This window comes from Musa acuminata, chromosome BXJ3-3 (assembly GCF_036884655.1).
Source record: "Musa acuminata AAA Group cultivar baxijiao chromosome BXJ3-3, Cavendish_Baxijiao_AAA, whole genome shotgun sequence".
In the NCBI taxonomy this organism is placed as follows: domain Eukaryota; kingdom Viridiplantae; phylum Streptophyta; class Magnoliopsida; order Zingiberales; family Musaceae; genus Musa; species Musa acuminata.
In genome coordinates, this window is record NC_088351.1 from 1,824,430 (window position 1) to 1,836,775 (window position 12,346).

General features: G+C 37.1%; 1 protein-coding gene across 1 annotated transcript; it reads left to right on the forward strand.

Annotated features, from left to right (window-relative positions):
• Positions 1-556: 556 nt before the first annotated feature.
• On the forward strand, positions 557-10,181 carry LOC103977057 (mitogen-activated protein kinase 10). Its single transcript, XM_009392462.3, has 10 exons — positions 557-1,009; positions 2,849-3,257; positions 5,530-5,657; positions 5,790-5,849; positions 6,595-6,744; positions 6,844-6,999; positions 7,159-7,370; positions 7,446-7,547; positions 9,275-9,435; positions 9,553-10,181. Exons 2-10 carry the CDS (start codon positions 2,861-2,863, stop codon positions 9,708-9,710), a joined length of 1,524 nt encoding a protein of 507 aa, XP_009390737.2. The 5' UTR covers positions 557-1,009; positions 2,849-2,860; the 3' UTR covers positions 9,711-10,181.
• Positions 10,182-12,346: the final 2,165 nt, after the last annotated feature.

Consider the following 12,346-nt stretch of genomic DNA (forward strand, 5'->3'; position numbering starts at 1 on the left):
CGCAGAATAGCCTCCTTTTTCCTTTTCCTAAAGTGGATTAACCGTCCCCCGTCCCACCCGCGACGGCGGTCGGCGCGGGGCCAGAGAAGTGGGTCCCACTCAAACGGCATGTGGGACCCACCTTTCATCCACAAAATACCGTGCTCCCTGTCCGCGTCTGCCCATGCTTTAGGACGAAAGATACGTACCATCGACTTTGGGCTCCCGACTGATTACGCTGCACGGATTGGATGTAGCGGTGGAGCCCATCTTCTTCTCCAATCAACTTCCGTCAGCTTCTACTTTTAAATTTATCACCGAAATGCTCTGCGCACACCCCCCCGAATACCCGACGCTCACCCACCGGTCTTCCCCACGAAACAGCCTCTTACGGGTCTGGGTTGGTGAAATTCTACCACGTTCGCGTGTCTTTACCGCAACTTGGCTTTATTTAATCACGCTTTTAAAACCCGTTGCCATGTTACCGTTTCCTACCTGCCTGATGATTGGCTGGAAGAGAGGAGTACCCGTGGACCGCAGTCCAATCATCGGCCGATAAGATTCGACGAAGGCAGACAAAGCCCACACCGGGACAGAGTAGCAGCGTCCGTTCTTTCTCTCTGTCGGCGTCCCTGTCCGTCACTGCGCGGCTCTGGTCACCGTCGAGGCCGCTCCGTGTTCTTCCTCTTCCTCTGGGCAAATCCCTCGCTATTTCTCTCGCTAGGAAGGGACCTGACCGTGGCGGCGTACTTGCTCTGGTCGCCGCGTCGCCGCTGAATCCGAGCGGGCGGCTGTGCTACCTGGTGTATGATCGTGCCGGCCGCAAACGCCGTCGTCGTTCAGTCGAGGGCTCGGTGAGCCGTGGAGGAGCAGGTGGGTGAGGCGGAGTGCACGAGGGATTTGGCCGATTTGTTACTGAACTCGCCTTTAATCTGGGTGCGGGGTCGGAAGGAGGAGAAGGGAAAAGAAGATCCGAGAGTAATAAAAGGACTTGGGACACCAGAAGTTGCAGTGAAAACAGCACGGGAAGGTCAAGCTTTCTTAATCTTCACTGTATACTTAAATTTAACAAACAAATTTGAGTTCGTAGGTTTGTGAATTAGAAATTGATACAATCTTAGTGGTTGTTTAAGTCATACGCATGTCTTCTCCTTGCTTTCGCATCGTTCCAATCGTTTCATCCTACTGCTCGTGAGATGGCAAAATATCACTGCGCTTCGATATAAACATCAAATGCATCTCTCGATTTCTTTGTTGCGTTATTTTGTGTTTTATGAATAAGACATGGAGACTTTCTTGAGTAAATAACTTGGAACGTTATGTTGTTTTTCCCCCCAAGCTTCCTTCACCGTGTAATCTTTTCCTCATGTTTCTCATCTACACTTCTGATTCGACATGATTTAGCTCCTATGCAAGCCGATGACATGCTTTTTTTTATTTGTTTCAGTAAAATATCTATCTTGCTATTGAATTTTGCACCTTTTCTTTTTGCCTGTTTTCATTGAAAAATAGAGTTGAGAGCTCAACAGTGGAGGCCAGGGTACCTCTATCCTGATTATTTTTCTTATACTTTAATGTCTTTAACTTTCTTGTTGAATAATATTACGTAAACAAAAAAGAAGAAGCTTTTTAGCATCATGGTGGTGCCGCTTTTATTGCTCTTGCCTTTTAAAAAACGTGCTTCTGTTTCCTCAGATGTTTTCTTTATAACAGGAATATGTGAGATATTGTAGTTATCAATGATTGTGCTCTTTGTGTTTGTTCCAAACATTCTGTCATTCCTAGCAACTTATGCTATATTCTTTACTTTTATCTTAATTTCCAGCTTTTAACTGGATGAATAAATGGTTTTGACTTTGTTGGGTCTGGGGATTAATTATTGTCTTCTTGTTAGTTATTATCTTTGAGAATTATTTGTACTAAGTGATTTCTTATTTGTTTAACATTGTTACTTCTTTTCGCTTGATCAGTAGTGATTGCTTTTGATATAACTTAGCAGTCACCTTGTTGATTGTGAAATGGTATTAGTGAACACAAGGAAACATAAAATTGCCTCCAAGAAACATGTTTGTGCCTAGTGACACTGTCTACTCATCTTAGAAATGGTAAATTTTCAGATATAGCCTATTGAAGTTCATTAAGGAAGTTTGATAATCCAAATATATGAACTTCCATCATGTGTTGTTTTTCTCAAAAATGAAGAAAAGGTTTAAGCCGTGATCTTGAAAGATTTCATTCTTTCGATCAGTCTTAAGGAAAAATGATTGGATTCATACTCTCTTTTTATATTCAATTATACATTATTAAAAGTATTGAGAAGTATTCTTTAGGAATCCTATAAATCTGGTTGAGGCAACTTAGGAAAACCTTAACATGCTATCGTTATAGTGTCCATAGTTAATACATGGTCTAAAGGCAATCATATTTACAAATATACTTGGGTATTTCACTTGATTTCCATAGGGATAGTGAAAAGTTGGTCTGAGATATGGATCCAAGGATGATAGACTATATTTGGATTTTTCTGGAAGATTATCTAAGATTTGTACGTAATTTACATGTTGTGAACAATGTTCTTGTGTACATGTACTGTAAATTGGTGCTCGTGGCTTTTGAGATGATCATGGTTCTAATTTAGAATACTTATTGTGGAATAATTTTTTTTCCCATTCTGTTGTAGTTTCCAGGAATCTAGATTTTATCAAGCTAGCATCAAGAAAGTAACTGCAAACAAAATCCACCATTGACCAATTATGCATGATTCAGCTATAGCTTCAATTAGGTTTGTAATGAGTCAAATATATGTCTGGTGGTGAAACCTTGTTGACCATGTCCTTGACCCCCTGTTATTGCAATTATCACTCTACAGAATAAATTAGAGATGGACTTCTTTCCGGACTATGGGGATTTCAACAGGTACATAGTTCAGGAGGTCATAGGTAAAGGGAGTTATGGACTTGTGTGTTCTGCCATTGATACACATAATGGTGAAAAAGTTGCCATCAAGAAGATCCATGATGTCTTTGAGCACATTTCTGATGCTGCTAGGATTCTTCGTGAGATTAAGCTTGTTAGGCTTCTAAGACATCCTGACATTGTGGACATCAAACACATCATGTTGCCTCCATCAAGAAAGGACTTCAGAGACATTTATGTCGTCTTTGAGCTGATGGAGTCAGATCTTCACCAAGTCATAAAGGTCAATGATGACTTAACGTGGGAGCACTACAAATTTTTTCTTTATCAACTGCTTCGTGCACTCAAATATATCCACACTGGTAATTCCTATTGCATGAATTAATTCATTACAACTTTTGGTATGCTTTTCTGGTTTAATTTTCTTATCTTAAATTATGTACTGATCTAGAAATGTTCATGCTTGTTTGACATTGTTCACCGGTACTATTGACCCTTATTCGGAAGAACTTCATAATGAAAATTGGGATCTTCAAGATAGTCTCATGAGGAGGGATTTATGTAGTGAATCATGTCCATACAGAAAATTCAAGCCAGGACATTGTTAAAATTTATTCACCTTATTAAGAAGTATGCATCTAGGTTCATTTTGTTTTTCAATTTCTAGTTTGTAAAACACAAATACTTTGAAGTTTGAAGTATTTTCCATAATTGAACATGTGTTGGATTCGTTGGTAGTTGTTTTATCTCATATTTTAGATAATAGTTCAAATATTATATACTTTTAAGATACAGATACTTGCATAGACGTTTTTTGGGAACTTTCTTTTTCTTAATTAGCTAAATTTGAGTCGTTCATGTCAATTCATGAATCCTAATAAAACCGGTGTAGTTGGAAAGGTACAAAGAAGAACAGGAGATGAGAAGAAAGACTCAGGGAAGAAAGGAGGATAGCAAGGCCATAAATCTTAACCTTCAAACTTTTCATAGATCCAACTACTTCTCTCCTTCAGTCACAGTGGGAGTCCTCAAACAGAAAGGGCCTAAATAAGTTTTTTTTTTAAATATCTTTGGATCATTCAATTGAAGATTTTGCAAATCTGGATTGTTCTGGAAAATCAAATTTTTATTTGTGCTGCTTTTCTATACCCAACAACCTTCCGTATTAGCATTTATCTGAAGGCTATAAGCATGATTTAGTTTTTGTTGATTTACTTGGCTGAAGTTTCTGATCAAAACGAATGCCTGCTGTGATAGAATGACTGATTTTGCTGCTACTTCTCATGTCCTGATTTGGACCCTTGGAGGCATGTTATGTCAAAACTTTGTTACTAGCCGAGCCCAAGCATCAACATATAAGAAGTACAGGTGTTGTTTCTCAAAATCTCACTTAAAAGTAAGACTCGGATTTGCATCAAAACAGTCCAGATACAACAAATCTGGGCCCTTACTAGAAAATAAGCAGCTACTTTAAATAATCCTTAAGATAGAAAAAAACAAATCTAGAAGAAGTTGAGACTAAATCTAACTAAAAGAAGAAAGTACCAGATTCTTGCATCCGTCATCAATCCATTTGCTAATGGGATTAGTTATGTTAACCCATCTATGATCTATACTGAGTAGACCTAACCTAAAGATGCTAATATCATGTCAGGTTCTTGTTTGGTTGACATTTAAGCTGACTACCAATACCCCTATAATCCACCCATAGGTGGTCGGCCATTTGGTTGACTAATACCACTAAATTGAACATCAATATTCTGATTAGCTTTCTTGGTTTTCGGCAAGATTATTTCTTTGCTTAGTTTTAGTTCTTTAGAAACTAAGCGGTGTTTAATGGGACTGATATCCGGTTGATGGTCTTGCATATTTTCTTTTGTGTGGCCTTTACTAGTTAGATTTTGCTCTATATCTATCCCTATTTGATAGAAGAGCTCAGAAGACAATAACGGTGATGAGTGCTGTAGTATGTATGATATTGTTTAGGCAGTTAAATATGTCAGTTGTAGTTTGATTATAGTAGTAATATGGAAATAAATAAAAGCGTAATTACGTGGAAGCTTGCAACTTAAGTAAAATTAGAAGCTCTGAGACACTCCTGTAATACTGGAATTTGTCAAAGGATATCTTTTATTAGAATGATGAATTTGGATTATACAATAATTTCTTCATGTGTTGCACAGTAAGAGTTATATAGTTATAACATAAGTTACAATGTTCTCTGGACTATTTCATGTTAGTCCTAAGCTGATGATGAAATCTTGTTGTACCAGTTCCCAGTATACGGTGGCAGCAATATAGGAAAACCCTGAAATTTCTCTGTCTATTTCTTTGTTTGTGTTTTTTTTAAGGATTTTGTTTCCCTAGGGACGTTGCACGGCTTATTTCGTGCCATATGATATTATGTCTTTTTATAACTGTTCTGTTTCTTTTTTATAATAATCAAATTACCTGTGATAAACATGAATCTTCTGAAAATGAAAAGTTCCTTAAAATCCTTGAGAGTTTCTTGGAACCTGGAATTCATTATTATCATTCATTCATATTAATCATATGCTATTTAACATATTATGCAGTCATGAATTTCAGATATTTGCCTTATCTGATGATGCCTGGGTAATTTTATGATTGCAGCTAATGTTTATCACCGAGATCTTAAACCAAAGAACATACTGGCAAATGCAAACTGCAAACTCAAAATATGTGATTTTGGTTTAGCAAGAGTTGCATTCAATGACACGCCAACGACTTTATTCTGGACGGTATGTCAAGAAAGCTAAGGAATTTTCTATCTCATAAACTTGTCTTTCTGTGAGGTTCAAAATTGAAAGGATTGTATATTTTTATAATGTTTCATGATAATTAATCTCAAAAGGCACCAATATTTTTTGCAGGATTATGTTGCAACCAGATGGTACAGAGCTCCTGAGCTATGTGGATCATTTTACTCCAAGGTATTGGTTTTTTTTGTAGGCTATGTTGCTTATTAAAAATATATTTTTTATATTTTAATATTTTAGAGTGCCTTGGGTGTTTTGGGACCTTGACACCTTTTAGTGCATAGCACTTTTTAAATCACTCCATGTAATTAGATAATCGATACTTATCATCATGAGTTATACTGTTTCAGAACCCTATAGCTGAAAAATAAGTTTGTCATAGAGGACCTTTCCTGATAAATTGGTTGAGAGCAATCACACAATGTTTAATTTAACAACAAAATATATGTTAAGCTCCAAATCTAAAAAGTTGCATTACCCATTGAATTATAATTTAGAAATGTTTTAAGTGCACCAATTATATTGGATGAGACCAATCTTCCTAAAATTGTGATCGGTTGTAGGATCTAGGATTTCCTCATTCAAGTCAGCTGAAGCCTGAATCATATTAAAAAATATTTGTAGTACCTTGAGGAATATTTTTAATACCTTATTGTAATTTCATTGTTATAATTATAGCTTTAACTTCGGTCTGATGACCATTGACTTTGTTTTTATAAATTAGTTTCTGTAACTACAAGTTTAATAGTTTCCAGTAATTAGAAACAGAATTTTTGTTCAGGAAGGATATTTGTACCCTTCTGTAGCTGACATAGCTTAGCTTTCAGGTACTTGACTGTACTATGGGCAACATTTTATTTACATTGGTACTGCTTTTGTCATCTAGATATAGTATATCACAGTTTTTATGGTTTTGCAGTATACCCCAGCTATTGATATATGGAGCATCGGATGCATTTTTGCTGAGCTCCTGACTGGAAAACCACTTTTCCCTGGTAAAAATGTGGTTCACCAGCTGGATTTGATGACTGATCTTCTAGGGACGCCTTCTTTTGATACCATTTCTCGGGTATGGTTATCCATTATATGAATTTGTATGAAAAACTGTCATTATTAAGTTTAAGTAAACAATGCAGTTATGCATTCATTTGGTTCTCGCTGATTCCAGGTGCGTAATGAGAAGGCAAGGAGATATTTAAGCAGTATGAGAAAAAAACAACCAGTGCCCTTTTCACAAAAGTTTCTAAATGCTGACCCTTTAGCTCTTAAATTGTTAGAAAGGCTTTTGGCATTCGACCCAAAGGATAGGCCATCAGCTGAGGAGGTATATCCATTGAGTTGTTATACATATGCTGTCAGACCCTAATTTTCTTTTTTTTTTCTTTTGGTCAACTTCAAATTTATTACAATGAAACTTATTCTTTATGGATATCCTGAATATCAGTTACCTAATGAGTTTAAAATTCCGCATTTAATTTATCAGGCATTAGCTGACCCTTATTTTAATGGCCTGGCTAAATTGGAAAGAGAACCCTCATGTCAGCCAATCCCAAAGATAGAGTTTGAGTTTGAGCGGCGCAAAGTGTCAAAGGAGGACATTAGGGAACTTATCTTTCAAGAAATATTGGAATATCATCCGCAGCTTCTCAAAGAGTATATCAATGAAACTGAAGGAGTAAACTTCCATTATCCAAGGTACTAACTTATATTGCATATTTATATTTTTCTCATGCATATTGTGCAACTTTCTGCATCACCTCTATTGTGCAGTGCTGTTGATCAAATAAGGGAGCAATTTGCCCACCTTGAGGAAAATGGTGGTAAAACCAAACCAGTATTTCCATTTGATAGGAAGCATGTTTCTCTCCCACGGTAATTCATCTATCATCTTTTTTGGTTTTAACGCATCTTCTTTGTCATAAGACTTAGATGAATGTTTTTTATGTGATCCTAAGTTTATTATGTAATTTGTGTGAAAATTGTGCATGCATGCATAACGATGCAAAAGGACTGACGATCCTACCATTTTATTCAAAGGACAAGATAGGAAGAATATTTGAGTACTAAGGTGTTTTCTAGACCTGAATCTGATCCCATTGTGCAGAGGATGCACAGAATTTTGTTGGTTCTGAGTTAAAATGGTCGATTTCAGATAGATTATATTGGTATAACAGCTTGAAAAGGTATTGAAGTATCAAGTAGATGTTGAATAAAGGCAATTTAAGAAAAAAGATATGAAAGTTGTAGATCATTGCCAATTAAAAATTTTGTTTGCACCCAATATATTTGCATTCTCTCTTTCCAACATGACTTGTATTGAATGGCTTAAATAGAACACTTTTATACTTCTATTAGTACTTTAAAGTTTTAAACAGTAACAAATAGATAGGATAGACATTTCATTAGGTTTTCCTCTTTTCTTCTTGGGGGGGCCAACTAAATAATAAAAAGTGACAATCAAGTATTCTGGAGCAATGCATTCTTTCTCACGGTACTTCTGTTTTGAACTATATCATTTCCATTTCCAAAAATTTAGAAATGGTTACTTTAGTATGTGTGCAGCCACTATCAATGTTAAATGATCAGCAAATTGTAAAGGTTCATGCGTTACATTTAAGATCAAGAATATTAATAATGACAAATGGATCTTTCAATAAGATGTATTGTTGATATAAAATCTTCAAACTAAGTGGTCAAATAAATCATAGGTCTTGGTCTCTCTGATTAGATGTATAAAAGCTTAGAATTAAGTGTTATACATTTATGGTCAGTTAGTAGATGCCATCAAATACCTGCATACAAGCCACTCTCATGTAGGTTTCTGGTTGCAAGCCTCACGAGTGCTTGGTAAACGTCATATATTGGAAGTCATGGGGACTGTTTCCTGGATCAATAGAAAACCTAATTCCAGGAATGATCAGGTCATTTTGGTGCCATCCGATCTCTGGATCATCCGAATTCGGGCATCAGATCTGCTGGATCAACTGTCAGATTGAAATTTTTTGAAAAAAAAAAACGAGTAACTGAAGAATTCAGGTAATATAAATGAAAAAAGAATATAGGAAGTATTAAGAAAAATCTAAGGTATAAGTTCTGGGGAGTGGCGAGCTTGAGTCCTTTGAGTTTTAGGTATTGCATACAACCTCCAGATCCCTACCACTACTATCCTTCATTAATACTAGGCTCCTAGTGTCTTTAGCCAAATCAACAGAAACCAATTAGGTTCAACTTGAATTCGTTGAAATCAGTTTGGAGTGACTGATTCCATTGATATCAGTTGGGGTATGACCAGCCTCATCCTATTGTTGGAGTTAATTGATCTGACAAATGAGTTTTTGAGAATAGGAAGGTCTGATACTGATCCAGATCAGTTGATACTGATCATAATTGATTTTCAAAAGTTGGCATGTGGAAGCCTTTACGATCAATGTTTGTGATTATCAAAAACTTTGATCCTTGCTTTGCCATCTTAAAATCATATAAAGGTAATAGGGAATCAACATTTTTGGCTGGACAGCTCTGCTGATCCCACATATACTGTTGTTGTGTCAATCACAAATCGTATCAAATCTTTTGGTGACTTTTCCTTGCTTTTGTAGATCGACCGTGGTCTGTTCTACTGCCATTCCTCCAAAGGAGTTTTGGGCATCATCCAAGAGAAGGCAATTCATAGATGATACATCCGAAAAGCCTGGAGAAACTGGATCTTTGCCTGTCAATTTAGCAAGCACCTCACAGTTGCCTCAGGGAATTCCATTTGGTACTACATATCTCATCAACAAACTACTATAATTTATTTCTTCAAGTAAAATGTCATTCATAGTCAATTATTTTGTTTAATCTTTATTGACAAACCACACTGGTTTTCCGATTTCAGCTAAACATGGGAGAGTGGTGGATCCTAAGGCGCCAAGGAGGCTGGCAAGAAATCATGGCCTTCCACCACAGCCTGTCCCTTCTAATGTTTCCACAGAGCCTCCGACAATCCAGCATGGTCAGAAAGGAGGAATTCAGCAGAGGCAGAGAGGGTCCTGATGGACAGACACCACATAGATCCATGCAGTCTGGCGTAGCTATGAATGCAAGAATCCTCTTTTGCATCTTGTTGGTTGATTCATCTAGAATGACCATGAACATTTGCTGCCTCCAAAACCTGCATACGATGTGATCTGCTGCCGCTAATATGGGTGTTTAGTGCCGAGCAATTTTGTATGGCAAGGATAAATTATGTGCTAAAAATATGTTACGCAGGTGTAATTTCTGTCATTACTCTTCCAAGGCAGTTGATGAGAGATGATGCGATGAGAGAGAGAGAGAGAGAGAGAAGATTGTGCTTATTGAGAAAAAAGAGGTTGACAACGCCAGGGTAAAAACTAAGAGTTGCATGTTATTCCATTATGCCCCTTCTTTTAAGTGTTCTACTTCCATAACACTGGTAGCTTTTGTGTAACAAATGTACTATTTACTTTCTAGTTATTTGGTGGCTTTTGTTTTTTACTCTTCTAATCTGGTCATCGACCTGCGTTTGACGCCGTTTAAACAGGATGTTAATTTTGCACTGCTAAATCTTGTTCATGGATATACCAAAACTTGGGCTTCAGGTTGACCAAATGTTGACAATAATTCATTTGATGTGGGAGAATATCTGTGATCCATTTACGTCCCACAACACACTCAAAGAGTTTTCTTTCCTATATGAGATATTATTTATTTATTTATTTTTAAAATAGATAATTATTCTTGAGATCCCCTTAATAATAATTGTGCTCTAAAATGCCTAAATCTTTATCTAAATTACAATGAAGGATATACAGATTGACCACTGTTTTCGATCAATCTGAACTTAAGACGCATAGCCCAATCAATTGAAAATTGATGAAGTAGCAATTGGACATGTCATGTCATTAAATTACTCATCAGAAAAGAAGGAAACATTATTTGGTCATTCCAAAGAAGACATTATTCCTTGTTTATTTTGACAGATAGTGAGGTAAAGAAGCAACGAAGACAGACATTAAAGCAACCGTTTCCAACTTATTAGGCTGAATTCATCATTTTTGGATATTCATTTAATGATAATATCCGACGTGGCGGGGATGGGATTCACACCGAGTGCCATCAGTTGGGCCGTCAAGTTCTGGCGGTAGCCCAACGCCAATAAGACAAACAGAAACAAATGGAAGGGCAATAAAGGGGGACGATGGCGACCGCGTCGGCTGCAGTTGTTGTACCGAAGCCGCCGCATCGACGTCGAGAGAGGGTTCGAAGGGAAGAGAGGAGGAGGAGGAGGAGGAGGCAGCGGCTCATCGATGATGTTGGCGTTGATAACGGGTAGAGTCGTTCGGGCGGTGGTAGTGATGGCGCTTCTGCTGTGCGGCGCATCGGAGGCGTGGACCGGCGAGATCCGCGGGAGGGTGGTGTGCGATGTGTGCGGGGATTCCTCCGTCGGACCCGAAGATCACGTCCTGCTAGGTAGATTCCTCGTCTTCGTTTATTTATGGATTCTTTGTTCATAATAGTAGATATATTCGGATCGAGCGTATGCATTTCTTAATTTGCTCCATATGATCGATGAATGTAATGCTGTTTTCGTTTAGCGACACTCTATTTGTTAATTGGGTTTACCAATTTTGATGCAAGAAATCCCACATCGATTGTCCTATGAAAGAAGAAGAAATTTTCTTGAATCTATGCAGAATCAGGAGTAAATATTGAGATTTATTTATCATAAATATTCCGTCGATGATTTGTCTTTACAAGTGTTGATGCTGTTTTGATTTTGACTATGAAAAGTGCCTGTGAGGTTCCATGCTATTTGGTTTTAGATCTTACTGACTTTTTAGGGTTAATAGCACAAATGGTCCTCCTATTATAACTGAATTAGTAAAAATAGCTGTTGTACAAATTTTTGGTTAGGTTGGTTACTAAAGAAGTGTTTCAACATTAATTAGATGCATCAACTGATGATAAAAAAAAAAAAAAAAAAGAGTAAAAGAGGTGGTCGTGGAGGAGGGAGAGGCGGAGGAAGAGGTCAGGAGATGGATGTGAAAGAGGAGTATGAGGAGGTGGAGGAGACTGGGAGGAGGCAAAAGAGGTGGTAGGAGGATGATGTGGTGGTGCTGTAGGAAATTGGGAGAAGAAAAGAAGGTACAAGAGGAAGAAGATGACATGACAAAATGTAGGGACTTGTCACTAGTGGCCAATAAAAAAGGGTTGGTAGGTAGTGTAAAATGTTAATTTTTTTTTAATCAAGAACAGATGGTAATGTTAGCTTCTTTAGTGGTTGTCATAGAGGAGGGACTAACAATGACAACTGTATTAACATTAAAAGACTAGTTTTGGAAATAATTATATGAGAACTGATTTGAATGGGAAGAGATTTTACACATGACTGCAGTCTGACAAATGTTTTGTAGTTAAAATATATTGCCTATGAGAGAAACAAAAAGCAGATACAGCAAAAGAGGACATATAGATGAGATAAATTAATTAGATCGCCAATAAGTGAGCAAGTAGAAAAATTCTTGCGAATACTGTTCTATAATTTGTTCCTTAGAAAATAAATAAATACAAAAATAAATAGATAACTCCTTTTAAAGTTTGTACTTTAACCCTATCTATTAGGACTAGGGAAGAGGGAAAACTAATGACCATCTGACTAAAGCCTTTCC